The sequence below is a fragment of the Salmo salar genome, chromosome ssa27 (assembly GCF_905237065.1).
Source record: "Salmo salar chromosome ssa27, Ssal_v3.1, whole genome shotgun sequence".
Taxonomy (NCBI): domain Eukaryota; kingdom Metazoa; phylum Chordata; class Actinopteri; order Salmoniformes; family Salmonidae; genus Salmo; species Salmo salar.
The window spans coordinates 6,089,389-6,111,928 of NC_059468.1; the positions used below are offsets into that span (position 1 = coordinate 6,089,389).

General features: G+C 41.5%; 1 protein-coding gene and 1 long non-coding RNA gene across 2 annotated transcripts; one reads left to right on the plus strand and one right to left on the minus strand.

Annotated features, from left to right (window-relative positions):
* Positions 1–2,737: 2,737 nt before the first annotated feature.
* On the plus strand, positions 2,738–4,416 carry LOC123730991 (uncharacterized). Its single transcript, XR_006762500.1, has 3 exons — positions 2,738–2,755; positions 2,921–3,031; positions 3,402–4,416. It is a non-coding gene; the product is annotated as an uncharacterized lncRNA (long non-coding RNA).
* A 3,381-nt stretch (positions 4,417–7,797) lies between these two features.
* On the minus strand, positions 7,798–19,476 carry LOC106588520 (sialidase-1). Its single transcript, XM_045709235.1, has 6 exons — positions 19,167–19,476; positions 17,223–17,412; positions 13,962–14,224; positions 11,094–11,276; positions 10,470–10,689; positions 7,798–10,293 (listed from the first exon to the last, which is right to left on the minus strand). Exons 1-6 carry the CDS (start codon positions 19,260–19,262, stop codon positions 10,073–10,075), a joined length of 1,173 nt encoding a protein of 390 aa, XP_045565191.1. The 5' UTR covers positions 19,263–19,476; the 3' UTR covers positions 7,798–10,072.
* Between the last annotated feature and the right edge of the window lie 3,064 nt (positions 19,477–22,540).

Here is a 22,540-nt window from a genome sequence, read left to right on the forward strand (position 1 = left end):
CCTTCCTCCGCTGCTTGGTCCGTGGTTGGTGGGAGATTCTGTCACGTCTTTCGTAGGTGTTGGACCAAGGCGCAGCGGGTTGAGTGCTCATATTTAGTTTTATTGAACACTACACAAAACAAGAAAAAAAACGAACGACAGCTAGACAGTTTGCAGGCAAACCACAGCAGTGCAAAAACAATCTCCCACAAACCCCAAAACAAACATACTCCTAATTATAGGACCTTCAATCAGAGGCAACGATAGACAGCTGCCTCCAACTGAAGGCCCCAACACCAATTAGCAAAACATAGAAATACAAACGACTAGACAGAACATAGAAATAAACTAACATAGAACAATAACCAAAAACCCCGGAATACATAAATCTAACACCCCTCCACATATACAACCACCCCGAACCATATAAAACAAATACCCCCTGCCACGTCCTGACCAAACACAAATAACCCCTTTACTGGTCAGGACGTGACAGCAACAAAGCATCCTTCACTCATGCTGCCAAACATATCCTCGTAAAACTGACTATCCTACCGATCCTTGACTTCGGCGATGTCCTTTACAAAATAGCCTCCAACACTCTACTCAGCGAATTGGATGCAGTCTATCACAGTGCCATCAAAGCCCCATATACTACCCCCCACTGCAACCTGTATGCTCTCATTGGCTGGCCCTCGCTTCATATTCGTCGTCAAACCCACTGTCTCCAGGTCATCTACAAGTCTTTGCTAGGTAAAGCACTGCCTTATCTCAGCTCACTGGTCACCATAGCAGCACCCACCCGTAGCATGCGCTCCAGCAGGTATATTTCACTGGTCACTCCCACAGCCAACCCCTACTTTGACCGCCTTTCCTTACAGTTTTCTGCTGCCAATGACTGGAACGAACTGCAAAAAAATCACTGAAGCTGGAGACTCATATCTCCCTCACTAACTTTAAGCATCAGTTATCAAAGCAGCTTACATATCATTGCACCTGTACATAGCCCATCTGTAAATTGCCCATCCAACTACCTCATCCCCATATTGCTATTTATTTATATATATTTTTTGCTCCTTTGCACCCCAGTATCTCTACTTCCACATTCATCTTCTGCACATCTATCACTCCTGCGTTTATTTGCTAAATTGTAATTATTTCGCCACTACGGCCTATTAATTGCCTTAACTCCCTAATCTTACTTAATTTGCACACACTGTATATAGACTTTTCTATTGTGTTTTTCACTGTGCGTTTGCTTATTCCATGTATAACTCTGTGTTGTTGTTTGTGTCGCACTGCTTTGCTTTATTTACATTTACATTTAAGTCATTTAGCAGACGCTCTTATCCAGAGCGACTTACAAAATGGTGCATTCACCTTATGATATCCATCTTGGCCAGGTCGCAGTTGTAAATGAGAACTTGTTCTCAACTGGCTTACCTGGTTAAATAAAGGTTAAATAAAAAAAATTGACTAATATAATATACTGAATAGCTAGCATCTTACCATCAAAACAAACACCTCAAAGTTGTTTGAGGTTTTGCTTTGGTAGGCCCTGTGGTGTTAATAAGGTAAATTCTTCAATAAAGGAATGACAATCAAATGGTACAGTTCAGTGGAATAATTTAAAGGAATATCTAACCTGAACATCATCCACACCAAAAGTCCTCCAGGTCCAGGGGACAAGATCCGAGCAATGTTTCTGTGAAGAGTGTATGTGAAAGTAAAGAAAAAGTAAAATTCAACAGCTTTTTATACTCCAGCATGCATAACAGTTTTGAACACAGTTGGAACTGAATTAGCCCAAGTATTTTTCACAAAATGTATGGGTATCGCTGGACCAGAAAATGTATTTTTGACTGCAAACACACAATTTTTCACATCAATGCACTCACATGCCAAAACTCTTTCCTTCGACACTGTTTCAAAGCAATGTGTATGCTTTCTTTGTAAATGTGTTTTGAAGTTTTTCTTATTTAACTTCAGTTTACAGCGTGGACAAGTTACAATTACTTTTCTTGACTTGCCATGTATGTTGGGACCAGGTGATTTCATTATTGTATATACTATGTGTAGGCTGTGTAGACTCTCTGTGTGTAACTAAGGAAATGGCATCAACGATACACATTTAGAGCCAGCCAAACACAAGGCATACATTGAAGAAACACAGAAAATCAACGATCAAATCGATTACATACTTGTACATGTAAACCTAGGGTAGTAGGCAAATTTGTCCAAATAAGATTCCCTCATTGTGAGCAATTAGCTAGCTCACGTGCAAATGGGTGCTAATTGACGCTATGCTAACATCGGTTCGGTAGTTGGTCATATAAAAATATACCACTGTACTGGTATAACATGAATATTATAAACCATGGAAGTAAGTGAGACTGTCATTATGCATAATATACTTTGGCTTGTATTTTTATTCATGTAGGTTAGGTTAATTAAGATTCGCTTTCGCTGACATTGAGACCTTCGACGTTTACCTCAACTTGAAGGAGATGGGAAGGGTTCAGGTTAAATGCGTTTGACTCCGCCCACATTGAACCTGGCCCGACGTTTGACTCCGCCCACATTGAGCCCGGCCCTGAACTGCACACTGCAGTCAGGGGCTTCTCGCCGAACCTGCTGCTGGCAAACGCCCTTCACTCATCAACCCTGGACTTGTCTCATCATCATTATACACACCTGGTTCCAATCCCCACTCTATCACTGTATATATACTCCCTCTGTCATTTGTCTTTGTCGGTCATTGCTTGTTTTCCTGAAAGTAATCTCTCCTACTATTTCCTGAGTGCTTTATTATGTTGCACTTCGGGTTTAGTCCCGCTGTTCCTGTATTTGTATTTACATAAATTGTATTATTTGTTTCCATTGTTTTATGGGTATCCAATACTTGCACTAATCGTTTCCCCCACATTTTTCCTAAGTGCAGATGGACTTCATGAGACCAATCTCATTATGATGGTGGCACACTGAATGCTGTGGAGATCATCTTTGGAACCAGAAATGCAGCATTTCACGTTTGTCCTCTTGCTTTTAGCAGGTACATTTATGCTACCAGATTTGATCCTGTTTAATTTCAAACACTGTGTTTTAATTGAAAAGTTGAGAAAGGTTCAAATGAACATCACAATAACCGGATTAAAAGAGCATGTAGTACATGAAGTAGTAGTGCGAGTGGTGAGGCTGGCATAATTGGTCATGTAAATGTTATGGAAAATGTTAACAATCAAATAAAATATCCTACTTTACACCAGACCAAATTGTATAATATTAAGTATAATAATTATACATGTTGCTATAATTATTATTAATGTTACAATATGAATTTATATGAATTAACATGAATTAGTAATTACAGTATATTATTATGACATACAAAATGAGTTACCCTCTGTGTCCTCTCTCTGTAGCTCATCTCTCACCAATACTCTGTCACATTGCTGTTGCGGTCTTTGACAGCAACAACAGAACGTGGTCTTCAGCTCAGCATTACTGCAGGAAGAAATACACTGACTTAGCCTTCACTGAGAATCCTTCGGATATTGATGCGTCTCTTATGGGGAACTCCAGTTTCTCTGGTCCTGTCTGGTTTGGGTTGAGGCGTAACGTTAGCTGTGGTGAAAACTGGCAATGGTCAAATGGGGAGAAGTTCCATTTGAAAAGTGTCCAGTTCTTGTCCAGTTTGAAAAGTGGACATAAGGGGAGTTCGAGAACATAGATAAGCAGGGATACTGGACAAGGGCTTCCTGCTCAGAAAAAATGTGTTTATCTGACAAAGTTAGTAACTTTATCCACTCTTACATTGTCCACTCCCTTACATTGTTTCATGCTTCTTTAAACGTCAGTTATAACACAAATCATGTTGTAAAATTGCTATACAGGAAGTCAAAAGTTATGCATTTAATAAAAGGGTAATATCAGACAATATACACATATTCGTGAGATGTAAAGGTGTGTATTCAGTGTTGGAGGAGATAATGTTTGCCTGAACCCTTGTCTATGTGTAAACTTTTATGTCACAGGTAGCTTTGATTTACCCAATCGGTCATTGGGGGATACTTTGTCTACTTGGTCTGAAGCCCAAAGTCATTGTAGGGCTAAATATTCCAATCTGGTGGAGATTGAAAGCTTTGCAGAACTCAAATCACTAAAATGTACAAGGAAAGGGCGATCTGTTTGGATTGAACACTTCCGTGACACCTGGGAATGGGCTGATGGGAAACCTTGGGATTCCGGTATTGGAATGATCTGGAGCTGAAGTTTATCTGAATAGATCGCATTACCCTGAAAAGAGATGGAATGACAGAAGCTGCATGTCACCAACTTATTTCATTTGTGTTGCTGGTAAATAACTTTTGAAAGTGATCTTTTAAAATGATTACCTACCTTTCATTTCAGGTCATATTTTACAAATATAATGCTTCAGACGCCTCAATTGATAATAGACAGTACCAAAAAGTTGTGCATTTATATAATATACATAATATACAGACAAGTCCAAAATGATTGGTACCCTTTATAAAGATAATAAATAATATTATATATTGTATACAATTTAGCTCAGTATTTTTATTTAATATTTTACATATTTTATTTTGCTCATCTTTATTGAGGGTGTCAATCATTTTGGACCTGACAGTAACCATGTGTTACGTGAATACTACAGTATCATAGACCACTGCCCCAAAAAATCTTATTTCTGTTTTTCAGCAGATGGCTGTTACAATCTCAGTAGTATTACAAAGACATGGAACGAAGCCAAAGACTTATGCACTTTAGTCACTATAAACAACAGATCTCACATGGATGACATTTACAACAAGGTAAAAGGCTCTAGTAAGGAATCAGCTTGGATTGGCTTGAGGAATGGGACTCAGGGTAAGAGTGAAGCGCGCTCAAGGAAATGGACAGGTGGGCCTGTGTGTGTCAGCATGGACCGCAATGGAACATGGGAAGAGAGAGACTGTGGGGACAATCGAATCTTCATATGTTATAACAAAGGTAACAAACGCTGAGATAATTCCATTTGTACTGTATGTGTTTGTAATTTGGTGAAACATTTAAGTGAATCCTCCTGAGAGAGGGGGAGGGGGGACAAAAAGGAATGGAAAAGTTTATATTTTTGTAACAGTGTTGCTTCCATCCAGTGCAGTCTATAGATTTTAACCTTCAAATATAAACAACAGCCATTGCAGATCTCCACAACCTTTCATTGGTTGAAGCGAAGAAGAACTGGACAGAGGCTTTGAAGCACTGTTATCTCAGCCACAAAGACCTAGCCAGCGTGATGAGTGATGCATACAATGACAAGATACTGGAGAAGCTGAGTCCCGCTGTATTCACCAGTGAAGTTGCAGTGTGGATCGGCCTTCACCATCAACCATGGAGACGGTCAAATCTCCAGCCACTGTTCTCCAACCTGACTCGAGAGCTACTGACCACTGAAAGTGAGTTACTGAACAAAATGGGGCAGTCGATTCAACAAGGGTGTCATTCCGGTTCACCCTTGATTGTTTTATTCAATGCCTCAATAATGAACTAATATGATTCATGTGATGTGAATTATATTTTTCTTTCCTTTTTTAAATGTATAGCAAAGGAGGACTGTGTTGAAGCTGAATTGAGTAATGGTCAACTGCTGCTGCCCTTGAAATGGACCCCAGTTGACTGAAAAGTCAAGAAACCATTCCACTGCTATTTTGGTATGTAAACAACTTCCCTATTCATGGAAATTATACCAAAACCCCCTCCACCATTGCTCGAACCTTGCTAGCTAACTTGCTAGATGAAAACCATCAGTTGTTAACAATGTTCCTGGCTTTTTCTGTAGTTTCTTCTCATCTCTGCTTTCTCAATTCTCTCATCACCCCTTCTCCCATGCTCCCTTGTCCCCTACTTCTCCTCTCCAGTCACTCGGAAACTGACTCTGGTTCTGAAGCAGATGACATGGACTAATGCACTAAAGCACTGTGTCACTATTGGGCATCCACACTCTCACCTGGCCTCCTTTCACTCTGACGCTGAGGCCTTCTATGCCATGGAGAAAGTCCAGAACAGCTCCTCGGACTGGGTGTGGGTCGGGCTGAGGCAGAGCCAGCTGTGGGGGTTCTGGCTGTGAGGAAATGAAGAGGCACTGGACTACCAGAACTGGAGAAAAAGTGAGTGGAGGAGAGAGGTTGAGAGAGAGAGATGAAAGTAGAAAGTAATACAGGTGACGTGTATTCATTTGTGCTTGTTAGGTAAACACACTAGTATTGCAAAAAATCTGTGGTGGAAAAAGTACCCATTTGTCATACTTGAGTAAAAGTAAAGATACCTTAATAGAAAATGACTCAAGTAAAAGTCACCCAGTAAAATACTAAGTCTAAAAGTATTTGGTTTTAAATATACTTAAGTATCAAAAGTACATTTTAATTGCTAAAATATACTTAAGTATCAAAAGTACAAGTAAAAGTATAATCATTTCAAATTCCTTATATTAAGCAAACCAGATGACATCATTTAATTTTTTATTTTATTTATGGGTGCCAGGGAAACACTCCAACACTCATTGCAAATGAAGCATGTGTGTTTAGTGAGTCTGCCAGATCAGAGGCAGTAGGGATGACCAGGGATGTTCTAATAAGTGCGTGAATTGGACCATTTCCCTGTCCTGCTAAGTATTCAAAATGTAAGGAGTACTTTTGGGTGTCAGGGAAAATGTATGGATGTTGTGAAGTAAAAGTTGTAAAAAAAAAGAAATAGTAAAGATACCCCCCAAAAAACTACTTAAGTAGTACTTTCAAGTATTTTTACTTAAGTACTTTACACCACTGCAAAAAATAGCTCTGTAATTCACCACATTCTTAAGTCTGAGATTGCCATTATTGAAGTCGTTTATGGTGACAAGGGGCATAAGTGGCGTTGTACAAAACAAAGTCAGCAGTGATTGGATTGTCTCTAACAAATCAGTGTCAAAGCCAATGACACATTTTCTAACTGCCGCTTTACCCAAGTGTGTTCTGGCTCTGGCCCAACCCATTATTTTCTGGACCAATCAGACAGCCCCGAATGGGTTCGCATTCGGTGAAGGGTCGGGGAGGTACTCAGAGCCAGACTCATTGGGGAGAAGAAACTAACATAAGTGGGCGTAGCGTTTGGCCGTAGCAAGGAGCCTGGGTAGCCAGGCAAGGTCTATGCACTATATATGAATGTAGTTTGATGTGGGTTACTTTAGGCCAGTGTGATATGACAGACATTAGACACACAACTAAGTACTACTACAACTCTATCTTTGTGTACAGGTTCAGCTCCCGAGCCTCCTCTATCTCACATCTGTGAAGCCATGAACAAGAGAACAGGGAAATGGGCCGACAATAACTGTGCGGAAAAACTAAACTTCCTCTGCTATACAGGTACTGTACGGTGACCTACTGTGTTCCAATAATCCCTCAGGCAAAATGTTTTGCATGTATGCTAAATTAATTTTCTTCCCATTTCATTAGACTCCCACACTTAACCATCATCTTCTACTAAGGCTATATGAATGCATGTGTAATTTACAGTGTGTTTTACTGTTTCTTTAAGGTCTGATTTGTGGTAAATGATTGATGCAATCATGGTAGTGTCAGGGTCAGGTAGTGCCGCCCAGGACTACATACTGGAGGGAGCGGTTCACATCCCCATTCTTCCACCCACTTTCTGTGCTATATCCTTCTCATCTCCCCATCTGTCGATTCAACGTCAGAAAATACAATGCAATCAAGGTGACAATAATTTCCCGTTCAGTGTGGTTAATTTTCAAAGAACTTGTTTCATGTCTATGAATGCATTTGAAGCACTGCCAATTTTATTTAGCATCTTCAATAATTTGAATTTTGTTCCTTCCCCATTATAATTTGGCTTTAATGCCGAACACATAATACAATTTAGAAGACACACTTTGTGATTGTACTATAAGATTCTGGCAACATTGTCATAAAGAAAAATATTTGTTAGATTACTTCTATGAGTGTGACAAACAAAATAGCTGTTACAAGGATATTTGCATTATTCTCTTTTCTAACGTTCTCTTACAGCTACATCTGACATTTTGTCTTACAGTGTACAGATTTCTTTGTTCCAAAAGCTCCATTTGAAGCTAGTGTTCACCCACACAGCATTAAACAGGTCTTGGCTAACCACAAAAAATATTTCACATTTATACTTTTCAGGGAAGTACAGAATACTTTACATTATATACAGACCCAGGGGATATCACAAAACATTACAAGAGGCTTGGAACGATTTTAACAGTACGCTTCCACACACACTGTGGTTCAATTGCTGTTTTTAAAGAAGCTAAGTTCTGATCTTTTCCCACTAATTGTACAGTATCTAAAAGTACATGCATAATATTATATTAGTACTCAGACACACATCACACTCACACCTCCTTAACACTACCAGAAAAACATACCTGAAACATTAAAACCACATCAACATAGGAAGCCCTTCTATTAAATGTACACACTTTCAGGAAAGGGAGGATAATAAAAGGTTGTTAGATAATTAGCAGAATATATGCTTAATCTAATACAAAATCAAGTGCACTCACATTGACCATAACATTGGCAATTCAACTAGACACGTGTTCACATGCAGCCGGATTCCTCAATACAAGGCAACGGTTTCTAATCAAAATAATTTTCAAATAAATGACCAATCAAACCCTTATGTGCAATTAACCAGATGCAGTGTCTTACCACTAAACAAGGAATCTATTTCATATCAGTATGTCAGCTTCACAGATAGGTTCGGCATGGTGAGCTGAGGGAAACAACTACATCTGCTGTGGAGTGCGCTAGCTAGATGAGACTGATCAAATCTGCTACAGAAACACTGAGTCGAAGAATTTGTGACACAATCACAGTTGATAATTAAACTTTCAACTGATAGCACAAAATGGGTGAATGAAATTACAGATCCCTGGCGCCATGCCTCGTAAAAACATCAAGTTGATGGTATTCAAACTATGCGTATCCTATTCATCTGAGATATTGTAGTGGACACAAGTCAATCATTTTACAGTCCATTCACTCACATTAAACAGTCTCATCATACAAACATCTCTCACGTCAAAAGTTGGCAAGAACCCCACCCTTCAAAAAAGGAAAACTTAAACATGCCTTGACATTCTGAAAGTGCAACCATTCTGTTATGGACTGGGAGGCAGAGGGCTGGGAGCTACATTTACTAGGCATTAAAATGTCTCTCTAAATCTGTATTTTTACCTTTTTTTTGCCATATGGAAACATCACAGTTGCAATTCTTTCCCAATATTTTTATGGCTTGGTGACACAACCCTCTAAATATTTTCCTTCCACCCATCTCTTTTATTTTGTGATGTGGGGGGGGGTCTCAGCTATAGGAGCCTCAACAGAAAGGAAGCGTAGCTACACCAACATCCCACCAATCATTACAGACTATCATAGCTTCAGTAAAGGACAGGACACCTGTGCTTGGGCCATACTAATAACATGTATATTAGGCACCAAATGGAGGAAAACAGACTAAAACAGGGAGGGACAAGCTGAACTTTCCATTTCCTGTCGCAGAATGTTTTGCTACATTTTGCTGCGGTGTGCTCTAATGAATACAACCCTGATGTATTTAAAAGCCCCCCTTAGGATAAAGTGGCATACAACTGTCATTATTGGTACAATAAAACAGGAGTAGTTTGTATGTCTCCCTCCACCTATCAAAACAAAGTGGTGCTGCAAAGTCCCATGAATCCTCCGTCCTGAGAGTATCTTCAGCATCCTCTTCCCTTTCCCTCCCCAGCTGGAGGTAGAACCTGCTCCTAACCACAGATCTTGGATAAAAATCCCCACTTTTAAAGAGGATAAAAATATCTGGGCCTGTATTCAAAATGTGTCTGAGTAAAAGTGCTGATTTAGGATCAGGTCCCCATCTATATAATCTAATTCATTATGATCTAAAAAGGCAAAACTGATGCAGTTCAGCACTCTGAGACACTTTGAGAACACGGATCCTGACCCTGGACCAGTGGTTAGAGGCAGACTCTACCTAGTCGTCACCCCCCCCCCCCAGCCTTATTCTACTACCATCCACCGTAGAGGTGGATCTTGGCGAAGGAGATGGTCTCATCGTAGTCTTTGTGGCCTTTCTCGTAGATGACAAAGATGAACTTCCTGTCCTCAGCGTTGCTGCTCGGAAGTGACGTCATGCAGGAGTAGCCGCTTGGGCCCGCCCAGATCTGGACAGCGTTCTTCTCCCACGACGTGCCATTGGTTAGAGACCAGCGCAGGGTTAGATTGATCCCTGGCAGAAGGAGAGAAAGAAAGCGAGAGGGACAGAAAGGTTGAGGGTAGAAGTTAAGATAAAAAAAAAGGTTTTAAGAATTATATATTTTTTTAAATAGCTCACCACTAACCCCCTGTCCAACCCACTCTGTCCACCAGAGGGCCCCATCCCCACCCCTTTCCCATAGTCCTTACTGTGGGTACTGTCAGCTGGGTTGGTGAAGTACATCACGCCCTCCTTCTGCAGCGCCCCTGCTGCTACCGTTGGGTCTATCAGGATGGAGTCAAACACCAGCTGCTCCACAGGTAGAGTCTCGCACCCGTCCAGGCTGCGCACCACCATGCGGCAGTGGCAGTGGTAGTTGTTCTGGTTGCGCACGTTGATGACGATGCTACCGTCCTCCATCTCTACAGGCTACAGAGGGGAGAAAGAGGCAGAGAGGAGTTTGATTGAGGAACTGAGGTCAGCCTGATTATTGGCTTTTAACAGATAAAGCCAATAGGTGTTTCTCAAGCACTTCTCATCAAGGGATACTAATAGTTGTTAGTCAAATGAATCAATTTAAGTGGTCCTACAAGGATTAGCTACTGTATCTTTCCAATCTCTGATACAAAAAAAAGTAGAGGAACTGCATTGTAATCAGTATACATCACTATTGAACAAAACCAGAACAAAAGCGTCGGACTATAAAACTATTACCAGACTAGTAAAACTACAGACTAGTAAAACTCAAGGGTTGCCTAATAACTATATGGGTATTGTACTGTGTGGCATCGTTTCCAGTCCTTCCTACCTATTCTCTCCCTGGATAGCTTTACCTGGCACTCGTCTGGGTTGAAGTCCAGGGCTTGTTTGGGCTGGTTATAGGGGATGCTCTTCAGCGCGGCGCCATTCTTCCAGCTTCGCCCGTGGTCGTCACTCAGAATGCAGAAGACCCCGTCACCCTCCAGTGTGCCATGTCCACACACCACCAGACGCCCCTTGGCAGGAGGGTAGTGCTTCTGCGAGGGGACATGGAGAGACAGTCAAAAATAGTGTACTCTATCAAAGCACAACAGTTCAATCGAAACAACTGACCTCAGTGCATTGACCCTAAGATTTATTACTAAGGTTTATTACACACAATATAAGGGTTAGGGATGATAGAAATTGGGCTCATAAAAGGAACGAACATTTAGAATGACTAGCTAAATACTGCTGTGTCCAAATACACAGGCAGGTTAACAACACTAAGAACTGCAGAGGTATTGAAAAAGAGAGCAGCTCATCATGGGAGACATGACTCAAACTTACTGACAACACAAAAGTAGGCTACGTCAGCAATGGTATCACGAGGAAGGAAATATAAGGAGCTCTCTTCTCATATAAGGGTAGAGATGACAAACAAAGCGGGGGGAATTATATGAATTAAATAGTGGAGGTACGCCATTCCGGTAAAACATGAGCTTATCACAATAGTTAAAACATAGATTTTAAGAAAACTGTAGGTTATTTCACCATTTATCATTACCGCATTTCAGTCGCATGAAAAATGAGAAAAGAGACTTAAACTTGTGGAATACAAGTTTTTTTGTTCTGTTTTAAGTTAGTCACATGCACAGTGAAATTAATTTCTTGCAAGCTCTAACCACAACAATCCAGTAATCAATAACAATGTAATACTAAAAATAAAGTACAACGGAAAAAACCCCACAATAAATAAAAGAACATGATAAAGTAACTAAGCATACGATATACAGGTTCAGTACCATATTTACAATGTGCAGGGATACTGTATCAATAGAGGTAGATATGTATAGGGGTAAGGTGACTAGGCATCAGGATATGATGATTGTATGTGGGTGTAGAGTCAGTATAAATGTGCATATTATGTGTGTCTGAGCAAAAATGTATGTTATTGTTGAACCACACTGCATTTTGGAGCATATTGTTTAAATCTTTAAAGACTAAAACCACCCAAGGTGTTCTCTCACCCAAGGGGTCCGTGAAAAGAACATCAAATTGCTCAGTTGTGCACCGGGGCCTCCCACTTTCTATTCTGGTTAGAGACAGTTTGCACTGTCCTGTGAAGGGAGTAGTACACAGCGTTGTACGAGATCTTCAGTTTCTTGGCAATTTCTCACATGGAACAGCCTTCATTTCTCAGAACAAGAATAGTCTACACTGTATTTCTGCACAATTTGCTGTTTTTTAAAAAAATGGACAAATGTGCTTTCCTTTCAAAAACAAGGACATTTCTAATTAACCCGAAACTTTTGAACGGTAGTGTACGTGTGTTGGAGTATCAATGTGCGTAGTGTGTAGGGCCCTGTGAGTGTGCATAGAGACAGTGTAAAGATAAGAATAAAATACAAAGGTCAACTCAGATACTCTGTTTTGCCATTTTGCTAATTCTTTAGTTAGCTATTCAGCAGTCTTATGGCATGGGGATAGAAGCTGTTCTGGAGCCTGTTGGTGTCAGACTTGATGTACCGGTACCGCTTGCCATGCAGAAGCAGAGAAAACAGCTTGGGTGGTTGGAGTCTAAAGATTTAACCAATACGCTCCAAAATGCAGTGTGGTTCAACAATAAACATTTTTCGAAGGCAGAGATTAGTGGCCGAGATCGAGACTTGTGCAGGCCTAATGAATGACATATCACTTACAGAACACCAAAAAGTGTTGTCTCTTTGCCTTATCAAATGGCACTGTATGGATGCCAGAATTATTCAAATTGTTATCGGAGTAGCCTAATGGTTGGAATAGTAACTGAAGTCTGGAAACGGTCTGTAAGCCTATTATAAATTGTTAACTCCTGCACTATTTAGGTGTTCCTCACATTAAAATGATGGTCCAAAATATAATAAACATTTGGTCTAGGGAACAGGAGTGGAAAAATATGCTTAATTGTTTCAGCATCTTGAGAGAATGGGATTGCGCGCTTATGGACCTGTTGTGTAGCCTAAACGTGCAATTTCTTTCAGCGACATAAAAGCTGACAGTATTTCATTTTCAACCACAAAATATGCATCCAAGATGAACTGAAATACTATCAAAATCATGTTGGCTCTTTTTCACAGCTTTTAAATTTCCTTTAAACCGGTTTGATGTCATTTGGAAATCTCCTTGGTCCCTAAATGTCCTCGCTCTGTGAGAGAAGCCGAAACGAAAGAGAAAACTTTACCAATGTCAACTGATGATGCACTGATCTTTCTATCAATTTATGACATTCTGGTGAGCAAGGCTTTATTTAGCATTCTATACGAGCATCAAGTAATGACAAGAGATGCTGCATTTTGAGGCTTAAAAAAAAATATGTTTCCAGCACCCCATCATTTAGCCGTCCTTGAGTAACGTGCGGAGGTAATCTTCATGAGCCTTTGAAGTAATTGTTTGACAATCAGATGAAAACAACCAGTTGTCACGTAAAAAAAAAAAAAAAAAAAATTTTTTTTAAAAAGTAGGCACATACATTTTAAAAGTGAAACGACAAATCTTTACTATTAGGCCCATAGAGATCCTATTAAATGAATAGGGATTCTATATGTCATTCGATGATTAGGCCCATAAAAAAAGATTTTAAAAAGCACATGCACACACAGGAGGTCCCCGTACTGGCATGAAATTGAATCTACTTTCACCCGATTAGATACATTGAGAGAGGGAGATGAAGAGAAGTATCAAAGCCATGGACGGTGGTGACCCACCTGAACGCCAAAGCCAGGCCCGGGGGCGAAGTTCTTAACCCCTAGCTGGACCGAGAGGTTCCTTGGTGGGCTCCAGCTGAGACCATCATCCATGCTCTCCACCAACATAATACTGGCAGGGTCACACTGGTACTGGTGGAAGCACATAGAGTAGATCAGCAGCACAGAGCCAGTCTCCTCATCTACCACCACGGAACCCAGGTTCAGCCCGTCAGCCAAGTAGCCATCGTCCAATATGAAGGAGGTGGGAGACCACGTGGCACCTAGTGTGGAGGGGAAGTAGAGGATAGAGATCGGAGAGGGGAGGAGGAAACTATCCGTCGTAAGTAAAGTGTTGTAAAATACAGTGCATTCGGAAAGTATTCAGACCACTTCACTTTTTCCACATTTTGTTACGTTACAGGCGTATTCTAAAATGGATGAAATAGTTTGTTTCTCTCATCAAGCCTTGAGTCTTCTTGGGTATGACACAACAAGCTTGACACACCTGTATTTGGGGAGTTTCTCCCATTCTTCTCTGCAGATCCTCTAAAGCTCTGTCAGGTTGGATGGGGAGCGTCGCTGCACATCTATTTTCAGGTCTCTCCAAAGATGTTCGATCGGTTTCAAGTCCGGTCTCTGGCTGGGCCACTCAAGGACTTTCAGAGACTTGTACTGAAGCCACTCCTGCGTTGTCTTGGCTGTGTGCGCTTAGTGTCATTGTCATGTTGGAAGACGAACCTTCACCCCAGCCTGAGAACCTGCTCAGGACTTCATCAAGGAACTCTGTACTTTGCGCCATTCATCTTTCCTGACTAGTCTCCCAGTCCCTGCCGCTGAAAAATATCCCCACAGCGTGATGCTTCACTGTAGGGATGGTGCCAGGTTTCCTCCAGACGTGTCGCTTGGCATTCAGGCCAAAAAGTTCAATCTTGGTTTCATCAGACAAGAGAATCTTGTTTCTCGTGGTCTGAGAGTCCTTTAGATGCCCTTTGGCAATCTCCAAGCGGGCTGTCATGTGCCTTTTACTGGGGAGTGGCTTCCGTCTGGCCACTACGGGAAAGGCCTGATTGGTGGATAGCTGCAGAGAAGGTTGTCCTTCTGGATGGTTCTCCCATCTCCACAGAGGAACTCGGGAGCTCTGTCAGAGTAACCGTCGGGTTCTTGGTCACCTCCCTGACCAAGGCCCTTCTCCCACAATTGCTCAGTTTGGCCAGGCAGCCAGCTCTAAGAAGAGTCTTGGTGGCTCCAAACTTATTCCATTTAAGAATGATGGAAGGCACTGTGTTCTTGGGGACCTTCAATGCTGCAGACATGTTTTGGTACCCTTTACCAGATATGTGCCTCGACAATCCTGTCTCGGAGCTCTATGGACAATTCCTTAGACCTCATGGCTTGGTTTTTGCTCTGACAAGCACTGCCAACTGTGGCACCTTGATTCTGTATCAACTGGCAAAGGGACTGCATTTTGTTTGGACTTCCTACAAGCCTCTCAGACTGGTGTTGAAGCCCCAGTGGAGTAAAAAAATACGTGAATTTCCTGTGTTATACATAATATATTTAAACAATACGAGGTAGGAATAATACTGTGAAATTACGAAAATGATAAGCCCTTTTCATGTAAGAGCTGTTAAAACAAAAAATGTAATAAACCCCCCAAAATGTCAGCCTTTTTTGGTGGGATTGAATTTTAACCTGCCAGGAGTTCCCACATTTGCTGAGCACTTGTTGGCTGCTTTTCCGTCACTCTGTGGTCCAACTCATCCCAAACCATCTCAACTGGGTTGAAGTCAGGTGATTGTGGAGGCCAAGGTCATCTGATGCAGCACTGCATCACTCTCCTTCTTGGTCTGACAAGGTAAAAATCTGTTATTCTGCTCCTGAACAAGGAAGTTAACCCACTGTTACTAGGCAGTCATTGTAAATAAGAATTTGTTCTTAACTGACTTGACTAGTTAAATAAAGGTTTAAAAAAATATATAGAAACACAAGCAATGGACATTTGCCTGGTGGAAATCTGTCCTTTGGGCTGATGAGTGCAAATTTGAGATTTTTGGTTCCAACCGCCGTGTCTGAGACACAGAGTATGTGAACGGATGATCTCCGCATGTGTTGGTTCCCACCATGAATCATGGAGGAGGTGTGATGGTGCTTGGCTGGTGACACTGTCAGTGATTTATTTTGAATCCAAGGCACACTTAACCAGCAGAATCCTGCAGCGATACGCCATCCCATCTGGTTGGCGCTTATTGGGACTATAATTTGTTTTCAACAGGACAATGACCCAACACACCTCCAGGCTGTGTAAGGGCTATTTGACCAAGGAAAGTGATGGAGTGCTGCATCAGATGACCTGGCCTCCACAATCACCTGACCTCAACCCAGTTGAGATGGTTTGGGATGAGTTGGACTGCAGAGTGAAGGAAAAGCAACCAACAAGTGCTCAGCATATGTGGGAACTCCTTCAAGGCTGTTGGAAAAGCATTCCAGGTGAAGCTGGTTGAGAGAACGCCAAGAGTGTGCAAAGCTGTCAAGGCAAAGGGTGGTTACTTTGAATCTAAAATAAAAAATATATTTTGATTTGATTAACACTTTTTTGGTTACTACATGATTCCATATGTGTTATTTCATATAGTAATGACATTAAAACTTATTCTACAATGTAGAAAATAGTAAAAAGAAAGAAAAACCCTTGAATGAGTAGGTGTGTCCAAACGTTTGACTGATATATATATATATACACACACGGTACCAGTCAACAGTTTGGACACACCTACTCATTCAAGGGTTTTTCTATATTTTTACATTGTAGAATAAAATGTAATAAATTTGCCAACTTTGATTAATTATTTCTCAATTTTGCTTTTAGATACAAATGTCAAATATATGTCAACAATCCTTCCTCCAAAGGACTATTCAATGGAATACATTTTGTGAAAACCCGAGTATTTTTTTGTCTGGGTTTCGTGAGGAATCACTTATTACACCAGGGATGGGCAACAGACAGCCTGATCAATTCCTTACTTACTGTTGAGAGTTAGTAGAATACACAAGGTACAATTTCAAAATGCAGTTGTGCATCAGCAGTTTCTCTTGTTATGTGAGTCACTCAATTAACGCATGTCAGCTAAAATGTTTTAAGATTGGTAAATTAGTCTAGCGGCCAGCTATCAAATCATGGCCGAACTACCGACCAAGGGGGACCACCATTGATCATCAGATATCATATTAAAAACTGCAAACATTTGTCCATCTGTCTGCGCACCCTGACAGCCTGCCTACCTCTGTCTGTGGAGCGTCGCATGGCAAGGAACTTGGCCCCCCCATCATTGGCAGACTTCTTGCGGGCCTCAGCGAAGGCCAGCAGACTGCCCTTGGGGGTGAAGGAGAGCAGTGGGACCCGGTAGGTGTTCACCTCCCCCGCCCCGCCACTCACCCACAGCAACTGCTCATCATAAACCAGGGGTTTAATCTGGGAGAAAGAAAGAGAGAACGTCAATTTGGCTCATTGCTTGGTATAAGCAGCCACTTGCCAGGTCAGGCCAGGTAAAACTGAGTGTGCAGAAAGAAAACCTCCGAGTTCCCTCTTGGAAGAAGCTTGGATTTTAGCCAACAAGAACGGCTGAAAGTGACAATTATAAAAAGATAGCATTTGACAGTAACGACATTTAGATGCACACAGTATTCTGGATAGTAGCTCATATCCCACTTAAGGTCTTATTAGGGATAAACTGTTTACATGCACCTTTGATATCCTGTTCACGAATATCCCTGTGTTCATGAATAAACAGAATATTCCTAATTTAAATTAATATGGATTAAATGTAATAGTAACTGAAATATGGACACTGTCTGTAGGTCTTTAACTTCTCACATGCAGTATTGTATAATATTAACAGAATTATGCATTTCTTGCAGTAAAATTATATAACAAATGTTAATTGTCTCAGGAATAGAAGTGGATTAATATAATTTCCTTCTTTCAGCATCTCTTGAGAAAATGAGAATGCCTGTGTTATCTTTGACACTTATGCAAGCAGACAGTTATTTCAACCACATAAAATATGCACCCAAGACGAACTGAAGTATTATCAGAAATGTGTTTCATCGATTTCTCAGCTTTTCATTTGGGGCGGCAGGTAGCCTAGGGCCAGTAACCTAAAGATTGTTGGATTGACTCCCCGAGCTGACAAGGTAAAAAGCTGTCGTTCTGCCCCTGAACAAGGCAGTCACCCCACTGTTCCCCGGTAGGGCATCATTGTAAATAAGAATTTGTTCTTAACGGACTTGCCTAGTGAAATTAAAAAATTGATGATGTGGGCATTTTGATCAGGACCAATGTTGACTATTTTAGAGTTATTGCATTCTCTCCGGTCCCTAAACGAATCAGACAACTTTACAGGTGTTAACTAGATAATTAATGCGTTCATTCTATCGATGGAAGACATTATTCTGGTAAGTACTACTTTATTTAGTCTTCTCTGGCAACAAGTTAAGACAAAAAAGACATTGCATGTATCTAACTATAGTTAATATACAAAATGGCCTATACAACGTCAGAAATGAATTATAAGTTGAATGAGTTGTCTAAATTAGTTGTTAAAGTAGCCAGTGGGCTATACGGTCCAGTAGTTTAGCTAAATCAATTATGGAATTATGGTGGATCGAACTAGCCATCTTTTTAAAGTGATTTTTTGACAATCATAATCACACAACACCCATGATAACACGTGCTATTCTTGTTCACATATGCCACCTATTCAGCAAGTGAACGTATCTGCTATTATATTATACTCTCGGTCCCGTGTGGATCAGTTGGTAGAGCATGGTGTTTACAACGCCAGGGTTGTGGGTTCGATTCCCACGGGGCCCAGTACGGAAGAAAAAAGGAAAAAAAAGAAATGTATGCATTCACTGAAGACAGGACGGATGACTACATTTTGAGGTGCAGGAGGTTAAGGTCTGCTTTGGTCGCTTAGCTTTGCAACGGCCTGTGAGTGCAAACTTACAGCAAGTCTATTGTACTGTTGGTCACAGAGAACAGCTATTGGGGCATAACTTTATTGTACCCAAAATCATTATACTGCTATGCTTTCTTGCAGTGAACAATCTACAACATATGTACATCTTGCAAAACTGTGCAGAATTCTGCAAACTGTAAAATACATTCATAGATAGTGAATCAGTAAGTCAAACCATGACCGAAAAACCGGTCAAGTTTCCTACCTGGCCAAAAGAGGTACATAGACACGGAGATAGCACAACCGAGAAAAGCACTGCGAGTCGGCTTTGTATCCCCATCAAACCAGCCGTTGCAACCATGCTGGTAGGTCTGTTCGGTATTCTCTCGGCTATTTGACAAAGAAATTTGTGATACTGTGGAATCAAGGCAAAAAAACAATTGCTTCACTGTAGAGGCACAGAGTTTCTAAAACCAGAGGCGATGCTTCCGGGAACCTAGATTCTAACCATCATAAGTAGTCGAACATTTTATTGCTCCAACCTCGTGAACAACAACCTTACTCACCTCCTCCTCCTTAACGAAACCCTAAACACCGCGGTCATATGACTGAGGTGGGCGGTCACATGATGAACCCGTCATACACTGAAAATAAATAACAAAACTGGGAAGGCAAAAGTTGCCACCGCCACAAAGTCAAAATTGTGCATATCGTAAAAATTCATGAAAACAAACAATATATGTTTTACCTTAATTTAAGGTTAGCAGTGTGGTTAGGGTTTGGTTTAAAATCTCATTTGAATAGATACATTTTCGAAATAGGCGGGGTTTATGACTTTGTGGGCCTTGCTATGCAGGGTACTTGGGACTGTCTATCCGGGATTCTACCCCATTGACGTTGACATTTTAAATAGGTTAGGTAAGGGTTATTTTAACCACTTGTATAATTTATTTGCATACACTTCGAATAGACATATTGTAGTAGAGTTAAAATGGTTATTCCAGCAAACTTCAGATTATTGGAATAGTACACAACGCAGAGCAGAACAATCAGGTTGAGGGTCAGTGGCCAAAGCCCGCGAACAGGAATGTTCCAAGTTCAGACAGAAGGGGGGAGTCAGATCGCTATGATCGCCAGGAACTTTACTTTTGGTTTCTAATTTTAATTGTTGCGCTTCTGGTGATGCCTGTTGATGTTAGGTGTATTTTGGTACTGTCAACACTGAAAGCACCTAGCAATGTATTGGGGATGTGAGACAGGAAATGTGTTTTACCTTTCTTCATGCTCCTGTGTAGAACAGCTTGTCAGGTGGTGCATTGGAGACTGATGTGTACCTGTCCTGTCTTTTCACAATACTATTGCAGGTATGGTTCTATTGTCTAAGAATTAAGATTATACATTCTTTGTATTAAGGACTGGTTATTATTTTATACTATACATTATGGCTTTATGTATGAGTGTGATTGTGAGAGTCTGAGAAAACACTGAGAGAGAAAGAACAGCTTGTCAGGTGGTGCATTGGAGACTGATGTGTTCCTGTCCTGTCTTTTCACAATACTATTGCAGATCAACATAAAAGCCTAAAAGACAGCCGTGGTGTCGCTCTTCATTTCTTGGTTCTCCTGTGGTGCATAGTAAAGCCGCTACAGATTGGTGCCGTGACCCGGATCAACAGATCAGCTGCAGCAGATCGCCGGGGGACTCCTACACAGAACTGGATCGACATCACACGTTTAGAACATTTGAGGGCAAGGTGAACTTTGGACAATATGTTGCGTACACCTCAGTTGTATGAGATTACAGAACAGGAGAGAGAAGACATCAGGTGTTGGTGATAACAATGTACATGTTACTCCAGTTGGTGTTACTGTGAGAGGTCCACAAGGTATTGCCAGTGGGGTGGGGCGGGGGGCTCAGTTGGCCAGTATGGTGGAACATGGTGCTAGAGCCAGTCCTCTTAGATACCCAGCAGTCGACACTAGAGTGCCAAGTGTTAGTAGTAGCCAACCAGAGCATGTTAGCAGTAGCCAACCAGGCAACGATAACAGTGAAGAGTCCCAGAAGGCCATAGGGGGTGAAAATGAAAACCGAACACAATTGCAAGTCCTAGCAGAGTTAGTCAAACAACTGGGCAGTGAAATAGGAAATCAAGTTGCCGCTAGTCTAGCAGGGGCTGGACCAAGCACTGCCCCTCCCCAACCAATAGTAGAAATACCTGATTGGTCAAAGGTCAACCTAATTCTGAAGTCAGAAGTCAGAGAACCACCCCACTTCCGGGGTGATAGCACAGACCGGTGCACAGTGACTGAATGGCAAGAATTTATGCAAGCTTACTTGAAAAAGAAGGGATGCAGTATATCAGAACAGGGGCAAGAGATACAGGACAGACTGATGGGGCGGGCTAAAGACATAGTCAGAATTGGGCTCCGTGGAAACCCTCTTGTTAACATAAGCAGAGATCCTGAAGCCATATACAATATCTTGAGGCAGCACTTTGGAGAGGCAATCTCATCCACAATTCCATTGGGATACTTCTATGAAACCTTACCAAGACAGTCAGAGAGCTCCTTGGATTATTGGGTTAGACTGAACAAAGCAATTGACCTTGCCAATGAGTGCTTGCAAAGACAGGGAAAAAGAGTGGATGATCCAGGTCACGAGGTGACCATGATGTTTGTTAAGCACTGCCCTGATCCAGCACTATATGCCGCTCTTAGGTGCAGGCCTATTGAAAATTTGACCGTTGGAGATTTGCAGGCAATGATTGACAGCCATCACGAGACAAACAATCAGCCAGACACAGGGCGCAAAGTACTGCCAAGGTAGAAGTTGTGATGACCCCCGACGCTTGGTGTATGACTCAACAACAAGCAGTCGGTCATAATAATTCAGCCACACCCACTAACAGTGATCAGGCTCCATTGAACAAAGTGATTTCTCTCCTGGAAAAGCTCCTGTCAACCCAGGAACAAAATCAAAGGAGAACTTCAGCCAGAACGCCACAAACTAATACTGCTGCTGGTCCCTGTAGAATTTGTAAGGCCTCAGTCCATTCAACTCAGTCGCACTGCTTTAAGGAGGGTTTATGCTTCAAGTGTCACAGGACAGGCCACAGAGGCTTTGAATATCCAGCAAGAAAACAAGTTGGAGAGGCAACTGCCGAGGCTCCCCCTGGCCCCGCTTTAAACTAACATGCTCAGGCCAAGAGGGGGGCAGTGTGGGCAAACATGTTACACCCCCACAGAACACCACAGATATAAGGACTAGAAACACAATGAAAACCGAGGTGATTTATCCGAAAATAGAGAGTAATGACAGTCTTTTCTATGTTCCAGTAATGGTGCAAGAAATTGTAGAACTTCAAGCTCTGATAGATAGTGGGTCTATGACCTGCACGTTAAGTGAGTCAGCTGAAGACACACTTCTGAGATGTAATGTGATAAAACCAGAGTCTAGAAAGCCAACTCAAGTAGTTATTGTAGGCTGTGGGGGCAACCAGGCACAGCCTAAGTATGAATATGACTTGAACATTGATCTTTTAGATTGCAAGATGGCAGTGTCTGTTTTAGTTGTACCTGGACAGACAGATGACATGATAGTTGGATCGAACGCCATAAACACATAGTGCAACAGGTTAAG

Bases quoted from the DNA above. Each gene is read 5' to 3' on its own strand.
- LOC106588520 (XM_045709235.1), bottom strand. From the start codon at position 19,262: ATGGTTGCAACGGCTGGTTTGATGGGGATACAAAGCCGACTCGCAGTG. The intron at 14,225-17,222 runs GTAGGCAGGCTG...CCTCCACACTAG, and splicing joins GCGACGCTCCACAGACAGAG to GTGCCACGTGGTCTCCCACC. The intron at 11,277-13,961 runs GTGGGTCACCAC...GTCCCCTCGCAG, and splicing joins GGCCTGGCTTTGGCGTTCAG to AAGCACTACCCTCCTGCCAA.